General features: G+C 41.0%; 1 protein-coding gene across 4 annotated transcripts in view; it reads right to left on the bottom strand.

Moving 5' to 3' along the window:
- Positions 1-4,811: 4,811 nt before the first annotated feature.
- The window catches only part of RASGEF1B (RasGEF domain family member 1B), a 30,899-nt gene continuing 12,373 nt past the window's right edge, over positions 4,812-23,337 (bottom strand). For all 4 annotated transcript variants that reach the window (XM_062635444.1, XM_062635443.1, XM_062635446.1 and 1 more), the window contains exons 2-14: positions 22,787-22,969; positions 20,916-21,038; positions 20,055-20,192; positions 16,573-16,785; positions 16,400-16,474; positions 15,411-15,506; positions 14,748-14,850; positions 13,910-13,989; positions 12,540-12,635; positions 10,075-10,170; positions 8,729-8,852; positions 8,014-8,086; positions 4,812-6,867 (exon numbers count right to left, since the gene is read on the bottom strand). In XM_062635444.1, coding sequence (XP_062491428.1) covers positions 6,843-6,867; positions 8,014-8,086; positions 8,729-8,852; positions 10,075-10,170; positions 12,540-12,635; positions 13,910-13,989; positions 14,748-14,850; positions 15,411-15,506; positions 16,400-16,474; positions 16,573-16,785; positions 20,055-20,192; positions 20,916-21,038; positions 22,787-22,963 — 1,419 coding nt within the window. In that variant the 5' untranslated portion in view covers positions 22,964-22,969 and the 3' untranslated portion in view covers positions 4,812-6,842. The remainder of the gene's footprint in view (positions 6,868-8,013; positions 8,087-8,728; positions 8,853-10,074; positions 10,171-12,539; positions 12,636-13,909; positions 13,990-14,747; positions 14,851-15,410; positions 15,507-16,399; positions 16,475-16,572; positions 16,786-20,054; positions 20,193-20,915; positions 21,039-22,786; positions 22,970-23,337) is intronic.

Raw genomic sequence — 23,337 nt, 5'->3', positions numbered from 1 at the left:
GACTCCTCAGCCCATTCTGCTTCGCAGAGGGGTAAACGCAGGGCCCAGCTCGGGCCATGTTGGGAAGTGTTTGCTTGATTTCCACTGCCCTTTGCTGGGGTCCTAGCGTGACTGTTGGCTGAGCTACAGCAGTGGAACCGCAGCCCTTATTCTCTGGAACTGGCCCCCAAGCCTCACTGCACAGGCCTCCTGCAAGGCACCTTCTCATGCACCAGGGTCTGTCCTCACCCAGGCTGGAGCACCACAGCTCTCTCCAGAATGGAGCATGGCCTCTGTGGGCAACACTGGTTCTTGGTAGAGTACAGGTTTCACGAGGGCTGTTCTTTCCTGGCATGATTCCAGTGATTCAAAACAGCTGCGTTCAAATCAAGTTTTCAAACACCCTGTGAAACCATGAGAAAGGGGCTGTACAACAGCTGAAAAGCTGCATGTACAACTCTGCTGTCAAGCACACTTTGGTCTAAACCCAACCTGTAGCTTCTAGGACAGTGACCCTGCAATCTTCAGCAGTGGAAAGCTGGAGAGAGACTTTTTAGCAGGGCCTGTTGCAATAGAAGGGGCAGTGGTGGTAAAATAAAAGAGGGGAGCTTCGGGCTGGACGTGAGGAAGAAATGTTTTACAATGAAGGTGATACAACACTGGCACAGGTTGCCCAGATAGGTAGATGGTGGATATGCCATTCCTGTAGGCATTCAAGGCCAGGCTTGATGTGGTTCTAGGCAACCTGATCTAGTTGAAGATGTCCCTGCTCATTGCAGGGGGGCTGGACTAGATGAGCTTTGAAGATTCCTCCCAGTCCAAACCATTCTGTGATTCTATGATACTACACCAACTGGAACTGGAGGAATCTCCCTTTTTTCCTCTCACTCTTCAGAGAGATCAGTCCTAGTTCAGCATTCCCGGTAGTGGGAATGTAGTCCTGCAGTATGAAATGAAAGCTCGACAAAAGAGGCCTGAGTATCATCCCTGTCTCAAGGGTGTTCAAGTCTGGTGCTCAAGTGCAAGCTCCGTTTGCACTTCCCCTCCCTGCCGCTTTGGTCTCAGTTACTTTCCCCAGCCGCTTTTCTTCGGGATACACTCCTGTGTTCTGTTCTGTGTCGACATCTGGTGGTCGAGCCCGTGATGGCAGATAAACAAGGGAAGCTCAACAGGGGCTGCAAGGGCTTTTTCCTTACGCCCTGCCCTAGCAGTAGGAAAACCGAACTCTGCTATGCAGCAGGGATCTATTTTCGCTGTTGCTCCCCCTCCAACTTGTCGCTCACCTGCTCCCCACTCCCAGCCTCAGGGACCTGCAGCTGCTCGGTGTTTAAGGAGTGGGCTGCTCACCAAACAGACTGCAGGTTGCATCTGCAAATGCAGGTGTGTTTAGAGCCAGAGGAGGCTGTTTCAGCTTGGGACTTGATCTGCAGAGCAAGCAGCTTCAGCTACATAGATGTTCCATCTTGCAAAGAATGGCTTTAGTCTGTCCTGCCTGATGCACATAACTGCATTTTAATTCTCTTTATGAGAGCCAGGAGCAGTTGGCAGCTGGCAGCATTTCCAGATAGTGTGTGTGACCCTCTTGGGTCACCTCCATCTGCATGCAGTCTCCTACCTCCTCTTCTTGGATACATTTTGTGTTTGAACAAGGTTAAACAAGGATGAACAAGGAGCTACTTAGCAAACTCTAGCATAAAAAGGAGACCTGCAGAGGGTGGAAGCAAGGATGGATAGGTTGGGAAAAATACAGAGAAATAGTCAGAGCAGCCAGGGATCGGGTTAGGAAAGCTAAAGCCCTGACAGAACTTAATCTGACCAAGGACATTAAAGGCAACAAGAAAAACTCCTATAGGTATGTCAATGATAAAAAGAGGACAAGGAAGAGTGTCCCCCTTCCCCCCCCCCCCCCGAAGGAAATGGGAGACCAAGTTACCTAGGGCATAGAGAAGGCTGAGGTACTCAGTGGCTTTTGTCCTTGGTCTTCACTTGGCAAGAGCTCCAGCCACCTGCCCAAGTGACAGAAGGCAAAGCAGAGACTGGGAGAATGAGGAACCACCCACTGTAGGAGAAGATGAGGTTGGGGATCATCTACGGAACCTGAAGGTGCACAAATCTATCGGACCTGAATGATATGAATCTGTGGGTCATCAGGGAGCTGGCAGATGAAGCAGCCAAGCCATTATGCATCATATTTGAGAAGTCATGGCTGTCTGGTGAAGTTCCCACTGACTGGAAAGGGGGAACTATAACCCCCTTTTTTAAAAACGTGAGAAAAAAAAAAATTGGGCCCAGGGAACTACAGGTTGGTCATTCTCACCTCAGTGCCCAGTAAGACCATAGTGCAGATCCTCCTGGAAATATGCTAAGGTGCATGAACAAGAAGGTGATTGGTGACCGCCAACATGGTTTCACTAAGGGCAAGTCATGCCTGACAAATTTGCTGGCCTGCTGTGATGTGGTGATAGCATCAGCAGATAAAGGAAGAGTGACTGATGTCATCTACCTGGACTTGTGCAAGGTATGTGGCACTGTCCTGCATGTTATCCTTTTATCTAAACTGGAGAGGCATGGATTTTACTGATGGACTACTCAGTTGATAAGGAGCTGGCTAAATGGTTGAACTCAAAGAGCTGTGGTCAACAGCTTGGTGTCCAAGTCAAGACAGTGGAGATTAGTGACAAGTGGTGTTCCTCATGAATCAGTCTTGGGACCAGAGCTGTTAACATCTTTGTTGGTGGCATGGACAGTGGGATTGAGTGCACCCTCAGCAAGTTTGCCAATGACATCAAGCTCTGTGGCGTGGTCAACATGCTGGAGGGAAGGAATGCCATCCAGAGGGACTTTGACAGGCTCACAAGATGGGCCAATGCCAACCTCTTGTAGTTCAACAGGGCCAAGTGCAAAGTCCTGCACCTGGGTTGGGGAAATCCCAAACAAAAATGCAGGCTGAGCAGAGACTGGATTAAGAGCAGCCCTGAGGAGAAAGACTTGGGGTGTTGGTTGATGAGAAGCCGTGACCCATGCACATGACCCATCAGTGTGCGCTCGCAGCCCAGAAACCAACCGTATCCTGGGCTGCATCAAAAGGAGCGTGACCAGCAGGTCAAGGGAGGTGATCCTGCCCCTGTACTTCGTTCTTGTGAGACCCCAACCTTCAGTACTGTGTCCAGCTCTGGGGGCCATGAAGATAATCAGGGGACTGGAGCACCTCTCATATAAACACAGGCTGAGAAACTGGGCTTATTCAGATCAGAGAAGAGAAGGCTCTGGGGAGAACTTATAGCAGTCTTCCAGTACTTAAACAGCAGCTAAAATTTTCTAATAAAGTAGACAGAAAAAACATACTCCAGAACAGCTTAATGCAGCACAGTGGAATAATGGCAAAGTGTCTGTTTGTATCAAATGATACGCTTTCTGGCACTAAATTCTTGCTTCTAAACTCACTGAGCTTCATCAATATTGAGTGTGAAGTGTCAGTTTAACAGACACCTAAACCCAGTAATATTGTAAATAGACTAGTTCCTTTGAAAATACTTATCAGCCCTGTTCTCAAGCTAAAAAACAGCGATAACACAGGAGCCCATGACTATAAAGCACAGGTTAGGATACAGTTGCTTGGCAGAAGCAGGCTATGTGGATCCACCTGACAGCAGCAGAACAGATGCAGCTGTGATGGAATGCATCTCTAGGGATTAGCCTCTTCTTTTATGTGCGAAAAATCTGCTCAGCATGACCAACGGGAGATAGAGAGGAACTGAGTGAAAAAAGCAGACGCTACCAAAGCACTTCTTGTCAAGCAGAAATACTGCAAAAAGGCCACAAGGGGTCCTGCTGCACACAACTAGCACAAGGAAAGCCGCCCAAAGCGGCAGGGGAAAAAAAAAAAAAAAAAAAAAGTTCTCTTTAGTGCTAGATCAAGTACCAGTTTCAGCTCGGTCAAGAACAGGCTGTCTGGGAAGCCTCAACCCCCCAAATCCCCACATGGAGGTGGGGATTTGGTTGCTCTTTTAGAGATGACAGTTGTAAATAGGCTTGCTTTTAATTGCATGCAACTGTCTAATCTTTTCATGGTGATGCCGTGAAGCTGTATCCAAGTAGGAGAAAAGGTAAATGGATAAGGACAGGATAAGGACATCTAGACTCTTTTGAGCATATTTTGAGCAGTGGCATCTGTATATGGGTCCGTAAGACCCACAGGTTTTGTCTCTGCACCACAGGAAGAAAGTAATGTTCCATAAAGTAAGTAATGTTAAAGCCATTTATACAGGAGACTTCAATGTCACTTCTGTCCCCATTAAGCACTGAACATCTGTTAGCCCTGAGCTGGAATTTCCAGTCATGGGTGAACACTGAGCTTGTGGAATTAATGAGTTCTTGTAACTTCTCATTTCAGAGTTTGTGATGTTTTCTAAAGGAAACATAGAGCTCCTAAAGGAGCTCATAGAAGAGTTCAGTCATTTTCTCTCCCATTTGCTACAGACAGGTTTGAATGGTTGTTTCCAAGCCAGTGGTTCAACAGTCTGACAGTAGCTCAGGATGCTCAAAATTAAAGCTCTGTACAGTGGCTACACCAAATGATGGAACAGAGGGTACAGTGCACAATGAGGCTCATATCGCTCCAACATCAAACATCAAGTTCATTAATGCTCACAGAAGCAGCCTCTGGCTTGCCTGGGGCTAGCTAGGGCAAGCACCAGTTGCAGGCTCTGCACCTGTGTCCAGCTTCTGTGCCAGGCAAGTAGCCGCCTCCTCCATACCAATTACTCTGGTACACGCTGCCTTTTCTCAGCAAGAAGCTGGCTCACAAGACAACACACAGAGCCCACACTGTGGACAGAGGCTGCAATTTCTCCTTTTATTTACAAAAGCTTCATTCCAACTGCATAAATAACAAATCCATCCCTAAATCAGGCTAGTAGTCAAACTGTTACAGTGGAGGAGTGTAGGAAAGAAGTTATTTTTCCAGGTAAGCTAACTTTGTTCAAGCCTCTGGCTTTCCCTAGAACTAAAACTGTAAAAATTAGGTTAACAATTAGGATAGCAAATCATGGAAGCTCATTTATGTACCTGATTATCATAGTATCCTAATTCCGGAAGATGTGGAAGAGGAATATACATTTTCCACGGCTTTTTACACAAATTCCTTCCTATAAGCATCACCAATGGTGGCAGGATGTAGAGGGGAAGATGGAAAAGACCTCACCTTATGGAAGCTGGGAGGCAAGTCTGTGAACCGCAGAAGTAGTTTCCTTTCAAAGAGTTAGCCTCTTCTTTCTCCTTCACCCTAACTCAGTGAATAGGAGGAGAGAAATCCTCTCCACTGTCAGGACTTGAGGCCCTGGTGCTCAAGGAGTATGTATGTAACTCAGTGACTTCCAGCACCTTGTACCAGCAAACAGGCTGTAGTTAAGGACAGTATCCCTGTTGATGAAGGCTTACTAGAGCATGTTGTTACAAAATTCAAAAATAAATATTCACCTGAAAAGGCATGGACAGAACATAAATAACAGTTTACCTGAAAACTCAAGAGATGCAGTGTGACAAATAGATATATTTATTTTTATTTTATTTTTTTTTTTAAATAACAGTGCCAGGATAATTGCAAATACCTTTGTTGCCAAGTATGTGCTTTTGCTTAGCGATTTTGTGTCCACAGTGATTTATAGCTACAGTTTCTTTTTTTCCTATTGGGTTCTTCCTAAGATAAATAGAGTGACTAAGTATTTGGAGCTACCACAAACTCATTAGGTGTGTAACACAGTGAACTACTTCACAGTCATAAACATAATCCATAAAGCAAACACACAGGGAGACTGTTTTGTTCACAGCTGTAGCTGAGAAGCCTCATCTTTTTGGCATCTTGCTATTTCAGTCAAAGTGGATTGTGTTCTCCATTGTTACCCTTTCGAAAAAAGCCGTTATAAAAATTACTTAATAGAAACATACTTTCATATTTCAACACAGTTTGTACACCAGTTTCTCAAAAACTATTCTAGAAAAGTCAGCTTGTTCAACCTAAGACAAGAAGAAGGTAAAGTACAGAAAATTAGAGTAACAAAACCACCTAATAAAAATAAGAATGTCTGTAGCATGTAGTAGTTTGTTGTAACCAACTGAAAGAAAGAAAACCCCTCACTAGAAGTTGTAAAGTAGTCCAAGCTACATAGCTACTATATTTTGTAGCAGGTATGTTTTCTACCAGTCTTGATTTTTATTATTTATATTTTAAAAATAACTTATAATAATAATGAGTTTGCCTACCAGCAGCCAACTCAAAACAACAGAAAAAGAGAAAAAAAACAGCCACCATTACAGTGGTAGGAAGAAACTCTTCCCAGCAGCCAATTTGTTGGGTCCAATCCTTCCCCTTTTTAGCAGTCCTGATCCGGCAAAGTTCGTGGCTATATTCAGCTTATTGGGAGTTGAAGTTCTTCAGTGCAGACTTGGGTTTCACTGAAAGGGGTGATATTTTCCTCCTCCATAATCTACCATCAACTCTTCAAAGTCCTTGTAGCAGCAAGCTGAAAGGAAAGGAAGGGGGAAAATACTCCATCCAGGTGTGAAATGATTCATAGGCGGCATCTGAGCTATTCAAAGGATTCCGTCAGCCCTGTCCTCAATCAATACTTAAGCCTGAATCACAGCCAAGCGGGCTGCGATTTTATCTCCTCTGTCAGATGTGAGAAGCTGCCTGTTTGTTCTTGAGTTAACTTGTTTCATCTTTGCTGACACAATATCGCAACTGACTGCACATTTTTTATCACTTTGAACCCTGCTCCGGTGTACAGAAAAATAAACCAAGCCATGCCCATTGGTAATCCACATAATACAGCAACAGCGGAAGCAACAGGCCATCTTGTGTGCTAGACTCTGCCCAGAAGTGATGACCTGAAAGGAAAAGGGAAATACAAGTAAGACAATCATTAGAATGATGTAAATCTTCTCAAGACAGCTTCAGAGTGCCTTGAATAAGAGTTATCACAGATTTTCAAGCTCAGAGTCTTTGTCCATCTTGCTACTATGTGTAACATGGAAAGTCTGTGCACTGATGCAAGTAACTCTCCCTTTCTGTCCTCTCCACAGAGTAACTGAGATTAATCAGATGTTACATCCCCCTGTGATATCCCAGGAAAAAACAACACAGCCTGAGGAGAATCCTCAGGGTTGTGGTGTACAGCTGTGTCTCTACAGTGCTGCACAGTGGATCAGAAAAGTTTGGATGTTACGTCCATGGGTACCTCTAAGTGTTAAAGTTCCAGCTGCCTGTAACAGTGACAAGAACACCTGACCAATGGTCAGTTCCTTGGGATATTGGTAGTTTTAAGACTACAGTGGAGGTATGGCTTAAGGGTGAAAACACAGACTGTTTGTACATGTGCTTAATTCTGTGCCTCAGTCTATGCATCTGGTAAGTGTTCGCTGCTGGCGTGAAAAAAAACTTGATTGAAGCAATGAGCTAAAATATTGCCCTAATGGTTCATGCATTTTTCTACAGGTAGTAAAATGAAAGAGTTGATGAGTCTATGTTCAATCAGCAGTAGAAGAGAAACCAAGAACAGGATTTTGCTTAAATTTGTTTTTCCCAGCCTGGACTTCAAACTGTTACCTGGTTTTATGAATGAATTTTCCCCAGAATAATCTTTACATAAATTTCATCCCTGTCTGAAAGGCTGGGTTCACAAAGGGATGCAATAGGTGCAGAAATGTCTGCTTGGAAACCAAAGTGCTCTTGTGAGGAAACAGACATTTCTTTGAAGTTTAGAAAGTATTTTCTCCTGCACTGAATAATATAAGAAATTAAGATAATTACTTATTCTCATTCCCATCCCCTAAGGGAGAGAACGCTTGAGAGGGTTTAAAATAAAGACTGATTGTTCTCTTTTTTCCAGAAGTCCCACAGTGGAGGGGGGATTTACACCAATGCTGTGTCCCATCTGTTGAAACATGTCGCATGGCATTTGATTTTAACTGTTTGATGCTTGCTCTGTATCCCATTCTCTTTATTTATTTATGTGGGTAACCTCTGACACAAACCTTAGTGTCTTCCATCTGTCCTTCTCAATGTGATTCTCAGGACTTTCGCTCTCATAGGAAGCCAAGTAAAGTGCTGCAATCGGAAGCAAATACAGTATGTTAGGCCTACTAACATTTTAAAATATGCTTTCCGTGGAAAGTGGCTGAAATTAAATGAAGCAGGCTTATATTATCCATCCCTCAGATTAGGGTTCCAGAATCCATTAGGAAGTATAGCATTGCTTATAATTACATCCAGACAATACTACCAAACAGTGCATGAGAACAAAGACTACCCTGAGGGGTAAAAACCAACTATCAAAAACTCAAAAGCACAGGAGTGGAAGAAAACAGTCAAAAGAAAAAAACTGAGCCTAGGGACATGGTGCTTTTTTGTAAGCAACCAGTGAAGTCCCATTTTCTTTCTCAAGCAGCACGTTTTAGTAAAGAATCCTGAAAGTCCATATAAATACATTTCAGATGATGTTTAGAGGGATCACAAATGCTTTTTTTTCATTCCATTTCAGGGAAAAGGATAATGTAAATTCTCACAGACAACATGCACGTAGAAAGAAAATTCTTGTTTTCTCTCTCATTTGCAAGGAGCATTTTTTGCTTACCAGAGATGTCTCAGGACAGCGTCTTTCTTTACTGTGAGGAAGCAACAACTTAACATGAAGAGAAACTAAGCAGTAGCCAGTGACACCAGACATGCAGGAAGCCTGGAGCTACTTACCATCATCACTGAAGACTGGGACAGTGAGCAAGTACTGCAGAATCTTCCGATCCCTCTCAAAGGGACACTCCACTTGCTTCCACGTCATGAATTCACTGACTTGTTTTGCCAGTTCCCAAAATTTCTATCAGAATAGAAAACAGAAGAGGTGCTATATACTGAACAGTACTGTTCACCCTGAACATTTTTTTTTTTTGAAAGACAGACAGATCCTGCTTTCAAGTCCAAGGCTTGGATTCTGCCCAGCTTTTGAACGTGATCTTTCTTGACAACTCAGTGTCTATCTATCTTCTGCATTTCTGTTTCGAATTGAGATGACTTCCCACTCCTCCACCCCAGTAAAACTGTTGTTATTTGTGAATGTAAACAGTAGACCATGAGCTGCATTCATTTTGTTTTCAAGGAGCTGCTAATGCTCCTTATGCCTAACTTTTCACTTTGACTATGGTCATGCTTGTCTGTTTCGCAGTGAAATTTCTAGTAATTTTTGAGATGTTTAATACTGATATTTTGAAATGCAGATGTTCCATTTTCATTAGTTAATCTGAAATGCTTGATTTTCTTGCTGGAAATTTATGCCAAAAATAAACATACCCCATGTAGGGTGTTGATGTCACTGATTGATAAACTCTTTCAATTAAAGCTTAACATGCCTCAAGCGCACACGGATTCCTTGAATAAAAGGACATTCCAGATCATCACATAGTCTAACTTTAGAACCAGGCTAATTCGGTCAATGACTACAAGTGAAATGTACTGTAATTTTGTTCGAGTGGCCCAGGCTTCTTGAAATCTGAAAGCATCAGAAAATAAATCACTGGGTAATGCACAGAGTCAAATAACAAGCATGAAACCAGAGGCAGAAGAATTGCTGCAATACAAGGGACTCAAAACTTCTTCACTACTGCTCTAATCATGTTTCTTCAGAGACAATCTGTGACTCACATGTAAAAATACTACAATATGTATCTCAACAAACAATGAACCCACCTTTTATACTTGGAATTAAAAAAGAAGTTCTAAAACACTGATTTGAATGACTTTGTCATTAAGTATAATACACTCGTGGGTTTAAATGTTTAGATGAATTTGAGCACTGGGAAAACACTGACCTATTTCCACACTAAAAAATGTGAATATCGAAAGGGTTTCTATAAACATTCCATCCTCAGTAAGACTGTTTTTTCCTGACTGCTTCCCAGCTCCTGTGTGAAGTAACAGATATACTCAAATTCCAGTCTAACTTTGCTTTCCCAGAATCCAGAGGAAGCTAAATCATGATCTGCTTCAGTTTTCTGTTAAAGGGGATAACCCTGTATCAATACCCCACTTAGTGCTCTACTTACTTCAAAATTGATATGACCATTTGGAAGACGATTGGCACAGCCCTCATTGAGGAAGTAAATATCTTTGATCAAGAGGCTGAAGAAAGGTATTACAATCTAAGGAAAGAACAATATTATTCTCAGTCTTGAACCAAACATAATGCTCTACAGAATAAAATAAAAGGAAGACAGGTGGTACAAAAGGTAAGCAAAATAACAGAGGACTAAGATCTCCGTGATATCTCTCTCTTTCACTACAGGGAAATTTTGCATTCAACACAGTTTAAAATACGTGATATTTCTCTAGAAAGGAAGTCCTCCCTTGGATGGCAAGCTAATCCCTATAGTTTTATTATCAGCTTTGTGCCAAACTGCTTCCTTGAAGTCTTCCTGGCATGTAGATCTCTCAGGGTCACAATTAAAGTACCTGTTGGCAGTCCACTGCTTGTCAAATGTAGCTATGAGGCTTGTTCAGAACAACTATATGCTTAACATTTCATTTCTATGTTGTGTCCCTCTTGTTTTCACTTTCTCATTCTCCTTGCAGATTCCAAAATATAATAGCTCAGATGTGCACACTTCTTGCATGTAATTCCTGCACGGTGTATCTTAATGAAGTTCTCCTTCTTGACAGGAACTTGCTTGGTAAATGAGGGGAGTTGCACATTAAAGCACAGCATGGAAAATTTGGGGCTAGAAGCACAAATGGCTTTAGAGCTTCAGTTCCCTGAGCTCATGCAAGAGATTGAACCTTGGCAGTGACTGGCTTAAAACAAAGCAACATTTCCTGCCAGCTGAACAAATCAGAAGTATTTTTCTTTGGAGAATGCTGGAACATTCTTACATTTTTAAAATGACTGTATTTCCATTTGCATCCTCCAAGAATTTTCACAGCCACGTGTTCTTGTTGCAACTGGGGATAAAACAAATATCACTGTTTCCATGAGAGACTTTCCTGCACCATTTCAGTATCTGTAAGTTCTTTCTTTGAAGTATAAAACTCACTTTTATCTGAATAGAAGTAAACACCTTACATTTAAACTTCTGGTAGTTTGAATGATATATGAACAGATCCCTGGGAATCAGAAAAAAGCCCACCCTGTTTTTATTTATGTGTATTTATATATACATAAATTTATCTATTTATGTGTATTGATATACACAAGTATAACAACAATATAGACCATCAGACTACACATGGATTTGCTTCATCCTGCCTGGTAGTTTATTTTATGAGCATCAAGATCAGGTTTATTAAACACAGAATGAAGTTCTAATATTATAAGCAATTGATGAGCAACTGCTTATAAGTGGGGAGCATCTAGGAAGCTATTTGGCTCCTTTTTCAAGATAACAAGAACTATAACTGAGATTCTGCATTAATGTGTGACCAAATCCAGTTTATTTCTCAAAAGCTAATTTATTTTAAAGAGTAAAGAAAGATGCAACCTCTATTAATGCATAATTCACTGCCACTCTTGAGTCTGGAAGGTGGAATTCAACACACTGTATTCCAAACACCTGATTAATCTATTTCCACTAAAAAACTCCAGAGTATATTTAAAGCTCATAGAATCATAGAATAGTTAGGGTTGGAAAGGAACTCAAGATCATCTAGTTCCAACCCTCCTGCCGTGGGCAGGGACACCTTACACTGAATCATATCACCCAAGGCCTCGTCCAACCTGGTCTTGAACACTGCCAGGGATGGAGCATTCACAACCTCCCTGGGCAACCCATTCCAGTGCCTCACCACCCTAACAGGAAAGAATTTCCTTCTTATATCCAATCTAAACTTCCCCTGTTTAAGTTTTAACCTGTTACCCCTTGTCCTATTGCTACAGTCTCTAATGAAGAGTCCCTCTCCAGCATCCCTATAGGCCCTCTTCAGATACTGGAAGGCTGCTAGGAGGTCTCCACGCATCTAAAATCTGTACACAGGAAGGGGACTCCACAGAATCTAGACAGAAACTCAGACTAGATTTGAATTTTAGAATACCTTCTCTGAGTAAATTTTAAAGCTTTCCCACCCAAAACCATAGACTGAGCACAAGTAACAGCAATAAGAACAAATTACTAGGAACCTCATTTCAATCCTTGGCCTTTCCATCTCTATTACAGGTTTGTGAGATAGAGTTCTCTGTCAAAAAAGACAACCTGAGGCAATGTACTTGTTATATTTAAATAATCAAAATGATCACTTAATGTTTGCTGCTTTCAGTCAGCACCAAATCAAACTGGCAGCCCTAAGATGGTCATTTTCATTGAGCCACCAGTTTCCTCAAATATTCCATTTACTTTCTTGGTAGCTTAGAGGTAATATTTAGACACTCCCCATAAAGGGGTAGTTTTTAGGCTTTTTATTCTTTTTAAAAGCCTACCAGGGGTAGAGTTACTGAGAACCAGAATTCCAAGACAAAAGCTTACCATGAAACTTAACAAGCACATTTCATCTTCACCCATTGCCAAGCCATTTGCAAGCATACCTTCTCTCTGCTGCTGTGAGCTGTCAAGGACCTTTGAGTGGCTCCACGCAGAGCGGTTCGGTAATTGTAAAAATTGCTAGAAGGGTCCATCTGATGCTACAAGCCATGAAAAAATGTAAATAATGAGCCAGTGTCATCACCACACACAGTTCTTTTTCACTTGAGCAACTGTTTTAAAAAAGCAAGAAGTCTGGTGAACAGCAGCACTAATACAGCTTTCTAGAGGGCTGCAGCATCATTTTAACTGTTCACTCAATCAGAAGAAAACATTGCTTTCAAAAATGTTCACTCAGCACAGTGAGGGAGACAATAGAAGTCAGGGGCAGGAAAGCAAAGGCAGGCTTCATGGACCTTCTTTCTCTCCCCATGAAGGAGGTAACGGAGCTTTAATTCAAAAGTCAGAATCATTAAACTAAGACAACAATGGGTCTTGGCACTAATATTCAGCTCTTCCTACGATGCAGGGTTCTCAGAGCTGATTCAGTTGCAACGGCAAAATAAGATCAGACACACGAAGATGTCAGTGCCCCCACTTCATTTTTCCAAGACTGACTGCTGTACCTCAATGACTAGGATGATTGCATGGCTCACAAAGCATGTCCTTAACCAGCAAAAACCAGCCTGCATAATAAGGTCAAACGAAATAGGGCTGTAATCTTAAGAGCAACTTCCTGAGCTGTGCAGACACCCTTGATACAAGGAAGGCTATTTCCCACCCAGGGGTGGAGGAAGGAAGCATGAGGTGGCTATGGCCATCCTATTTTAATCTCTTCTCACAACACAAGTCAAATCTTCTGATGATATTAATAAACATTTCAAGTACAAAATGCTACATTTTCTTTAACTTCCTAATAAATAACCTGAATTAACTGATTGCCATTTACAGCAGGATAATTAACTAATAGGCAAATAATCTGTTGGGCAACTCACAAACTCATACATTGCTGCACCTACATGATCTTTGACAAAGGTCTCTGATACGTGAAGGTAATCCGCAATCAATTACTTCAAGGCAAATTTCTCTGAAAGAGCAAGGCAGCCACCTTACAGCTCAACTTGATTTCCAGAGGTAGGACTGCATTAGGTCAATCTACACCATCCCTCTCCTTTTCAGGAAGTTACCTACCTTTGTTGTTTTTTTTTTTTCCCTAAATAACTCTTATGAGGCGAGTTTGGGAGTTAAAAACAAATTGCTTCAATTTCCTTCTTCCCAATTAAGTCAACTGAACATTTCTTATCTTCTAGAATTTCCATTAAAAGCACAAATATACTAAGTTAAGCATGTTATAATGAAGCTAAACTTGCATTTTAGAGCAGTTAGAAGTGAAATGCTATTAATAGCCTCGTGTCCAAATAGTGGCCAAACATACCTCAAGAATATCAAATTTAGCTGTCTTCACTTTTGCCCAAGTTTTCTTTAACCGAGACACAGGACTCATGTTCATGCCAGCTTGATACAAGAAAGAGAACTTGTTGGAGTACTTAGAAAAAGAAATCTTTCAGTAGGTAATGCTAGTAAGTATTTCTAAAGTAAAGGATCTGTTAACAATAACAAATATTTTCAAAAGAAAATATACCCAAAAATCACACTTATTGTTTTCACGAAATTCCAATGTTAAAAGCAACTGAGGAAGCAAATTCAACATCTTTTACAGAATGAAAGCTCTAAAAAAACTGCTATGGCATTATTTAATGTGGTTTTCCTAAAACATGAATATACGGTAGAACAGTGCACGTGAGTTCTCTCAACATTGTCTCTTACATATTTAATGGAAAACTACACATATCTATGAAGTTTTCACATTTCTAATTAAAAAATATTCCAAATATTTTCTATCAGATATAGAAAAGGTGTGAAATCTTTAAACCACTAGGAAATTTATGGTGTAACAGAAACAATAGGAGACATCAAGCCTTCATATTAAAGGAAGAATTTCTATTTCAATTAAGCACTAAAGTTAGTTTCAAAAAGTGGGGATTTAGATCTCTAAAACAACTGCAATGAAAACTTTGCTTTTCTGTAATTTACACTACAGCAGTAAATTATTTCTTAAGCATGTAACACTACAGTAACATTGAGCAGCTCCTCACCACTTCCCCTCTTAACTTCACGCTGTTGAGTGTGCTACGCTGCAGACTTGTATGAAGCACTGCACTTCCTTTATCTGGATTCAAACAGGGACAGAATGTCTCAGAACACATACTTACAAATAATAGCCATTAAGGAGTTAAAGTTGCCAATGTTAAAGCATTCCCGTGCCACATCAATGAAATATTCTATCACTCTTGCTCTGTGCTTCTTCTTCACAGGCTGCAAGACATGCCATTGAAGTGTTACAAGTGTTCCCCAAAAGAAAAACAACCCTGTGTAGAAGTCTTTTCCACATGTACCACAACTTCATACTATGCTTTACATGTAGAGGAAGCCACGCTATTGTGTTCAAAAGCCCTCAGGACAGCAAGGACAACCCAGACGCTGGGCGGGTAGAGAGCAAGGACAAGAGGTAAAGAGGTTCTGCCAAGAAGGATAGGAAAAACACTAGAGCAGAGAAGGGGGTCAGCACAGAGGAGAGAAAAGATGGAGAGAAAAGATGCTTCTATTCACACGAGGCATTCATAGGAGAGAGGGGCAGGCCAGATGGATTCCTGTGCTAAGAAGGGCTAATCCAGCATAACTGTCAGCTGAACAAGGCTGAGGCACTAGCATGATGTTGAAAACATGGAATTTACTTCCATCTACACATGGAAAAGTACAGAGCTGAGAGAATGAAGTCAAAGGCACACTGAAGGGACCCTAAATCGGAAAAGGCTTCACTGTTTTAGACAAGTAGACTAAACAAAACCTTTTAGCAGAAAAAAGTCTTTGCTCACCATACAGATTTCTGTTGCAACCAAGTAACTGAGCCTGTTAAACCATTCCACATAGGCTTCCAGATTCCGGGTCTTCTTTTGATCTCCATAGCAGCTCTGCAGACAGAAGAAAAATAGCAACTTTTAATGTAATCTTTATCTTTTCCCTGAGAGAGACCTTTCGGCTTTCTGCCATGCCATCCCCAAACACTGTCAAGTAACCAGGAATAACTCAATTACCCAAAGTAACAAAAAAGCTTATAAGAGAAATTAGCAGTGACAGCAGAACTTCTTCCTGAGCTGTCGGCTCATTAAGGCATTATCAGACATGCGACTCCATCACCTACTAGGATGCTTTAAGGATTTAGGATAGACTTATGCAAACAACGCTAAGTATCTGCACAAAGCTTCCTTGATTATGAGCACTGTTTCAATCCTCAGTCTGTTATAGAGATAACATTATACCCTCTGCAAGTGCAGAAGGAAAACAGGCCAGCCCACTCCACTGGCCCATTAATGTTCAGTTGTTGATACTAAATTAATTTAGTGCATCCTAACTTCGAGAGACTAGCTCTACCATTTTGACTGGCTCACTGCTCCCTTTTTGTAATGTGTGCTCCACCTGCAAATTGCCCCACTTGCCAGCTTGCTGCAAAGAGTTCAATTTAGTAAAAGGAAAAACGCTTGTTGAAAATGCATAATGCAAAAGCCAAAGCTAAAGTCAGCTTTTTCCAGCTGTAGGCCACATAGGTGACCTATGCCTTCACAGGATTAAGCTCTCCCTTAGCTTAAATTGGAAACAAACCAGAAAATATGTTAATTTAAATCAAATTTTTGGCTGAGTTCTGAAGCTCAAAATTTTTAAGAGGAATACTAAAGCATTTTCACTATAAAGCTTGTTTCCGCTGGTCCTTCTTTATTGCTAGACCTTACTTCCAGCTCATGAGACACCTGAGCTCAAGGATGTTAAATGCCACATTTCAGAGCTGCTTCAGACATGCTTCACTTACCTTGTCATTATCCAAAGGATCCTTTTGCACAAACGCCTGGACAAATTCTTCTGGCCCAATATAATTGAGTCTCTCCTAAATAAAGCACACGAGCAGCCGAGTCATATCCTATGTGAAGGTGCATTTCAAAAAGAGGGGAAGGATGAAATCATACTTGAAGTATAACAACTCACAAGCTCTATGTGTGTCAGCTGCTGAGCTAACACATAGGGATCATTGCAGACTGTGATTATGTCCCTCTCAATGGACTGGGGCTTGGTCTTTATAACCATGAGACGATCTGTGGATGCAGAATTAATTTTTGCAAGTACTTCCTCATACTGGCTAACAGTGGCAAGCTTCCGAATCAGGTTCTGGAGGAGCTGCTGTACGTTCTTCCGATACATCTGCCACGACGTGAAAAAATTGGGATACATTTTCAAAATGTGAGAAGGCAGTATTAAATTATCACATTATTAATCAACACAACAGACTGATGCTGATACCTGTATTTATCAACTTAATCTGTGATCAACACAAAAAAATAAACCTTTCCTAAATTTGTGGTTCATGCAAATCTAGAACTGACAACAAAATCAGGGAGAAAAAGGGTGAAGATATAAAGCTGAACCACCTAATTCTGGTCAATCTGCTTCTCTAGCTGGAAAACCCCAGATAACAGGCAAACTGGCACAGATACCCTCCAGCCCAGAGCAAGAAATCAAGGTAATTAGCCTGCATCTGATCTAACAGCAGTTGAACGTAACAAACATTCCTCTGTCCAGTGATGAAGTAAAACCCTCTTGGCACAAAGGCAGAAGGAAATGCCACTTCCCTCTCACACCTCTAGATGTAACTGAGCCCACAAAACCAATATACCTCTTCTCTTTTGAGGATCAGTCTCCTCCAGAGCAAAGAGGCAGTGACCTCGAGGCATTCTCTGAGAGAATGAGTATGTACAATACTTTGCACCCATAACAGGTATTTGCTGATGGACCATTAATCTCATGCATTTTTTTAGTATCATATATATATATATATATATGTAACAATACATAGTTACAGAACATGTCTTTTATCAATTAGATATTAATTTGATTGTAGTATGGCTACCAGTCAGCCTAAGTATATGGTCTTCCTCTAAATTAGATTTACCATTTCCATTTACTGTGCCACAGTCTCATTTTTGATTCTACATTCACACTGGCAATGCTGATATTTATTTAAATTTAAAAACCACTAAAGAGTGGACAACACAGGACAAAGTGATGGGACGCTTTGTTTCTGGCCTGTGATAGTGACTGCAAGTACCACTGCTACCTGCTAGATAAGGGAATATCATATGTTAAATGATTTTCCACAGTCAATCTCACTATATGATACGGTGGGATCAAAAAAAAAAACAAAACCAAGGGGGTTCAGTGTATTGTTGGGCTGCATATAAAAAAACCATCAGATACAGGACATGGATTTGGTCTGATTGTATACACTCATCAAGTGTTTCACTGAAAAAGCCACTGCTAAATGTTTAATGGGAGGCAATGGCTGATGGGAAAGGCTTCAAAAGATATACCTTGAAACAAAGGTCAGGTAAGTGGTAAAAAGGACCAGAACAATCTAGAGATATCCTATGAGCATGATGACCTCTCAGGACACAGAGAGGGAAAATGTTGGAGGAATGGAATTAAATTGAGGAAGAAGAGGGGGGGGAAATAAACCCACCAAGGTTTTTCCAAGCCTTTTTTTTTTTTTTTTTTTGATGGGGCAATATGTTAGCATGGTGAATGGTTTTAGTCTGACTCTTACTAATAGCTCTTAACAGTGTTGGAGCACAATAGTTCAGGAAGGAGAATAAGACGCTACAAGTAGAAAAGCTGTAGTGAACAGGAAACACTGCTTCTTTCATATCCTTCAAGGTAATGACTCACACAAATTCAAGCAATCTGTAGAAATGTAAGGTCAAGGAAGTTGCCATTTACTGTTCCAAGCACTTGACAATAACGCAAGTCAATTTACTGCTGTGCTTGCTTTCCCTTTGTCTTTCTGAAGGAAATCTCAAAGTTAGAAAACCCTCAAAGCTAGAGCTAGAAAAGATCTTTAGCTCACTGACAGAGTAAGATTGCTCCCTAGCACTCATTTTTTAGCAGTTTGTACATCTGCCCTTAATAGATGATTTCACGGTTTTAAACTGTCTGTATTGCCAGAAGCTTCACTGTAGAAAACCCTTTCCTGTTGCTATTTCAGTCTTGCATTCATCAGCTCAACTTGCCCCAGGCTGTACAGCCCGCTCTCTTTTTGTGCTAGTGGGTATTTTTCAAGTGGGTGCAAGTCCTCCATCTTACTACTTTTCCTTGAACAGAACTTCAGTTTCTTACCTTCCTATTAAGAGTACACAGAAATAAAGCAACAGTGCAGGAGCACCGCAGAGGGAAAGATGCCTCCTGTCACCTCCCCAGTGAAGGCAAACCTATTGCTTCTCTACAGTCCAAAGCCCCCTGTGGCTATCTTGCAGCAACTCTAAGCTTGCCAATCAAATTTGGTATCTGTTTTCTTAATTTGTATTTCATACTGCATCTCACTGTCTTATCCCACCTTCTCTTGTCCCTCCCCACTTTCACAACATCAAAATATATTTCAGCTTCCAAATTCAGTTTAGGTTGGTTCTCTTCAATCCTTGTTTACAGTCTCTCAAGATCGTTCCAGGCCTTTGGCAGCACTTACAGCTCCTCACAGTAAAGCTTACCTACATGCTTGCTAAGATGACGTTTGCTGCCTCAGCCATACAGTTACTCAAAAGCTTACACAAGGCACACCAGCCTCCAAGGAACCCTAGAAACACGATGCCATCTAGTAATTGCTCTTTGTACTTATAGTTCTTCCAAATACCATTCCAGTGTCTTTTGTAATCTTAGTATTATGCCAGCTACACATGATCTGTTTATTGAAACCCTGTTAATTGCCTTTCCACTAAGTGAATGTAAGCCTTGACTTTGGACTGTCTGTTTCAGTACTTAGAAGACAAGCATCAGTTAAGCATCAAAATATTTCGTAATACCTCTGTGAAACTTTACTTCCATCTGAGAACTGGGACCTAGAAAAAGGTCAAGCAATTTCCTCGTGTGCTCTGTCCAGAGGAAGAAATATGACAGGCTCCTGTGAGACCATATCTGACGCTTTAAGCTCAAGACAATTCTTCCTGGTAAAGTTTTCTTACAGAAACTTTTTTGCCAAACCTGCAATAACTCTTCCACTGACCTACATGTCAAAGGCCTTATTCCAACACACCTTACTCACACAAACTGAAGAAACTATCAACACGGGTAGGGGCTTCTCAGATATGCAAGGCTTCCCAGTGTTTTACCTAGCTTCTTCCAAGCAGAATCACTAAAATGAAAAATACAAATGCCCACCAATTTGCAACTGTCTGAACAATATGCAATTATAATATGGGTTTAGGGATGGAGCAAACCTTGCCTGTGCTTTGAAAAGGCTCTGCCGATTCTATGCAGTTTCTTCCTAGGCTTAGGTACTGGACAGAACTTTTGCCTACCAGCACCTTCATAATAAGTTAGCTTAACCACCCAGGTCCATATCATGTTATTAACAACAAACCTGCAATATTAAAGCATTAAAGGAATGTCTTTTTATACAATAGCTTTGTGCACAGACAACTTACCTCATCACCACTGGCTATTCTTTGTGCCAACTCTCTTAAGTTCCTCATCATTCTTTCATCTCGGAAATCATAAGGAAACGTCTCTGTCCATTCAGTCAACAACTGTAGGATTTTGGGTGCAATTTTTTGTATCTGGTTCTATTTGGAAAGAGTAAGGAGAAATGTTACATGTAATAGCAATAAAATACAGCATGTATCTAACCCAAAAGAAATAAAATTCCCTTATGTAGGATAATGTGGAGCATATAGGTATGAAGGTCAGTTAAATTTTTAAGTTTAATTCAGCACTGTATTACAGGCCAGAGCAAATTATCTATTGAAGCCAGTGAAGAGATACTCATTGGCTTAACTGACCAGGAAATCAGGCCCCAGGTAGGTGGAATTTTTAGAAGGATTCCCCTCATTATCAGGAATGTCTCAGTACAAGATGTTTATTAGTGTTTCCATAACTTACGGCTAACCATCAACAATGAGAGTGATAAGCTCCAGTTCCAAGACTGTGCACACACTACACCTTATAGTGAGAAAGCAGGGGAATTATTCAAGTATCTTTTTTTAATTCATGATATTTTCTACTGGGGGGGGAGGTTCTATGCAAACATCCACATCCTGTCCCCTATCAGTTCTAGACACGACACACAAAAACCCCCATGCATTCCCTAGCAAAGGGGCCATCAATCTAAGCCACTCTACAAAAGACCGCGGTAAGAGTGTAGCATCAGTGAATAAAAGGTCAAATTCTAGTTGCTCTATCATGTTTAACCCTACTGAGGACTCTCTTGAGTAGGAACATTTTGCTGTAGGTAGAGTAGAGACATTTGACTGGAACTAATAGGAGTCCCTGAGAGCGGGGGTTCTTACCTTGTCCAGCCCAGGCTCACTTAGTCTCTGCTGCTCAATGCACAGATGGCAGACTTTGTCCATGAGTTCATACGGATGCATGAACAGGCGTGAACTAAGAAGGAAGGTGAAGATGTATGTCCTCTGAAAAGAAGAGGAAGCAAGAGAAAGGGATAAATTACCACCAGTTTTACGCTTTCTCAAAACGTGTTCCTGACAAACTGGTACTTAATACTTTACTATCTGCAGAAGAAAATTCTGCATGTGACTGTGCCAAGAACTATTAGTATAGCACCAAGCATCTAATTTAACACTTGTCACTCCTCCAGCATCTGCATTATAAATTCATGCTTAAGCAAAGTTATGCAAGATTTTACCAAAAGAAGGCAGGGCAGGGCTGGTTCAGCTCTCTATTGTATACAGCCTTATTACAAGCTTAGTACCTGCAATTACTCAGAATAAAATTTCAACTCATCTTCTCTTGCTCTACAGTAAAGCTTTGCAAGAGCCATTGCCAAATTACATAACTCTTTCTAGCCTGACAGTGGACTAAAATTCATGCTGCAAGTCTACTTAGAATACCAACAGAGAAATCTTCTCTGCTTCCATATTACTAGTGAAAGTAAACGGTCTTCAGAAAAAGAACAAAAAAAGATGCCACTTGACCAGATTGTTGAGCTGACTCAATTTTACCACATATACCATCTTTACTATGCTGTGCTTGTCTGCCTTACCTCAGTGAACTGCACACTAAGACCTAGTACTTCCTTTAAGAATCACCAAATACTATTCATTTCTCATAGTATTGTCCCCTGGGGGAAAGCAGAAGGAACTATATAGCTTAATCTTACAGAATAAAAAATAGTAACTCATTCTGAGGTTACAAGAAGAGGCTTATTTTGTTTTAGTTTTCCATGTATCATGATTTGGACTTATTGTGAGATGGCTACTCAAAATATCCACTCTGCTCCCCACATTGCCAGTAGTTAAGTACCTATGGCATCCGCAAGAAAAAATCTACAATGTCCCGGTTCTAGGGATTTGAAATAAATCATCATATTTGACCACCTGCTGTCTAAATTTCTATATAAATTTTACATTAAGCATTAATGGATAAGCACTAGCTTAAGCAGCTCTGTGCTGCTGTTAACTCTGACCCAAGTTAAAAAAGATCCTGTCTTGATAAACATGGATAGTTCTATGATGATAACAGAAGCTGAACACAAGCAGAATTTTGTCTCCAGCAGTTATGTCTCCTTACAACAAGCAGAGATGCAGTTTCATAACCCCTCAGTCATCCCTAACTTCCTGCTGACCTTTTGATACCATCCTCCTTTTCCAAGAATTATATGAAATGCTTCAGTGCATACATGCATCTAGACAGGCCAAAAATTCTCAGACAAAAAACATCATGTTCTCATGTTCAGCCTCTGCTGATTCTGAAGTGTGGTACTAGTTCAACACTTGTGTTGCTAATTGCAAGATACACATGGACCATACAGGAGCAGTGGGAAATAACGCTTGTTTGAAAATTAAATACATTCATCCTGTCATGCTGGTGGCTATGCCTTTCTCTTCAGCTTGTTGTCAGATTTTTAAGGGTCAATGATACATCCAACCCATCAAACAGTAAGCCACACTAGATACTTTATAAGTGAGTCACCAGGGTTGTGCACCCCAAAAAAGGGTAATAAAGAATTAGACTTCCTAGGTTAGGTGAGGTACTGCTTGCTGCACTCACATGAAACACATGTTTATTTTATCATTGTTGATCAGTCATTTGATCCCCCTCCTTAGCAATTTGATGTGGCGCATTCTGCTTTTGCTGCACACATGAAAGTTCGCCTTTACAACATGCATCAGGCCTTAGCCATATGGGTGTATAGACTTACGTCAGGATAGTAATCTACATTAGGTACCAAGTGCTGGATCAGAGCTTCCAGAGACCCTGACAGGAGGTTGTTGTCATGGTAATAGAGGCCGCCACAGTTGCCCTCTTTTGACTGATACAGGTTCCTGTTGTAGCCGCTGCTGTCAAACATAGCTGCAAATGGAGGTGTTTGCGGCATCCTTTCCTGAGGAGACACACAAAAGAGATATGGGATAATTATCAGAAGGTGAAACTTAAGAGGCTTTCTAAACTCCAGAGATAATACTACACTAAGAACAAAACCCAGCATCACACCGTGGGTTGCTTGCACACAGCAGTAAAGATTGTACTGTCTTCAGCCCCTGTACATTTCTCAGGAAAGGACCAATGCAGGCTCTCATCACTGCCTGTCTATTGCAATTGCCAGGCAATTTTATATCTTGCTGTTTCTTCAGTAAATCCCAGATAAGAGGTCAAGGTTAAGAGTCAGAAAGAGCATACAAGAATCCTGACACGTTTTGGGAACTCAAAATTTTTGTAAAGCTTTTGAGGTTGTGGCATAGTGTTCATTGG

Source organism: Pezoporus occidentalis, unplaced genomic scaffold (genome assembly GCF_034315485.1).
Source record: "Pezoporus occidentalis ecotype Australia unplaced genomic scaffold, CSIRO_AGI_Poc_V1 ctg453, whole genome shotgun sequence".
Classification (NCBI taxonomy): Eukaryota; Metazoa; Chordata; class Aves; order Psittaciformes; family Psittacidae; genus Pezoporus; species Pezoporus occidentalis.
Note: the sequence above shows the minus strand (reverse complement) of the source record. Positions and strands in the feature narration are given on the sequence as shown.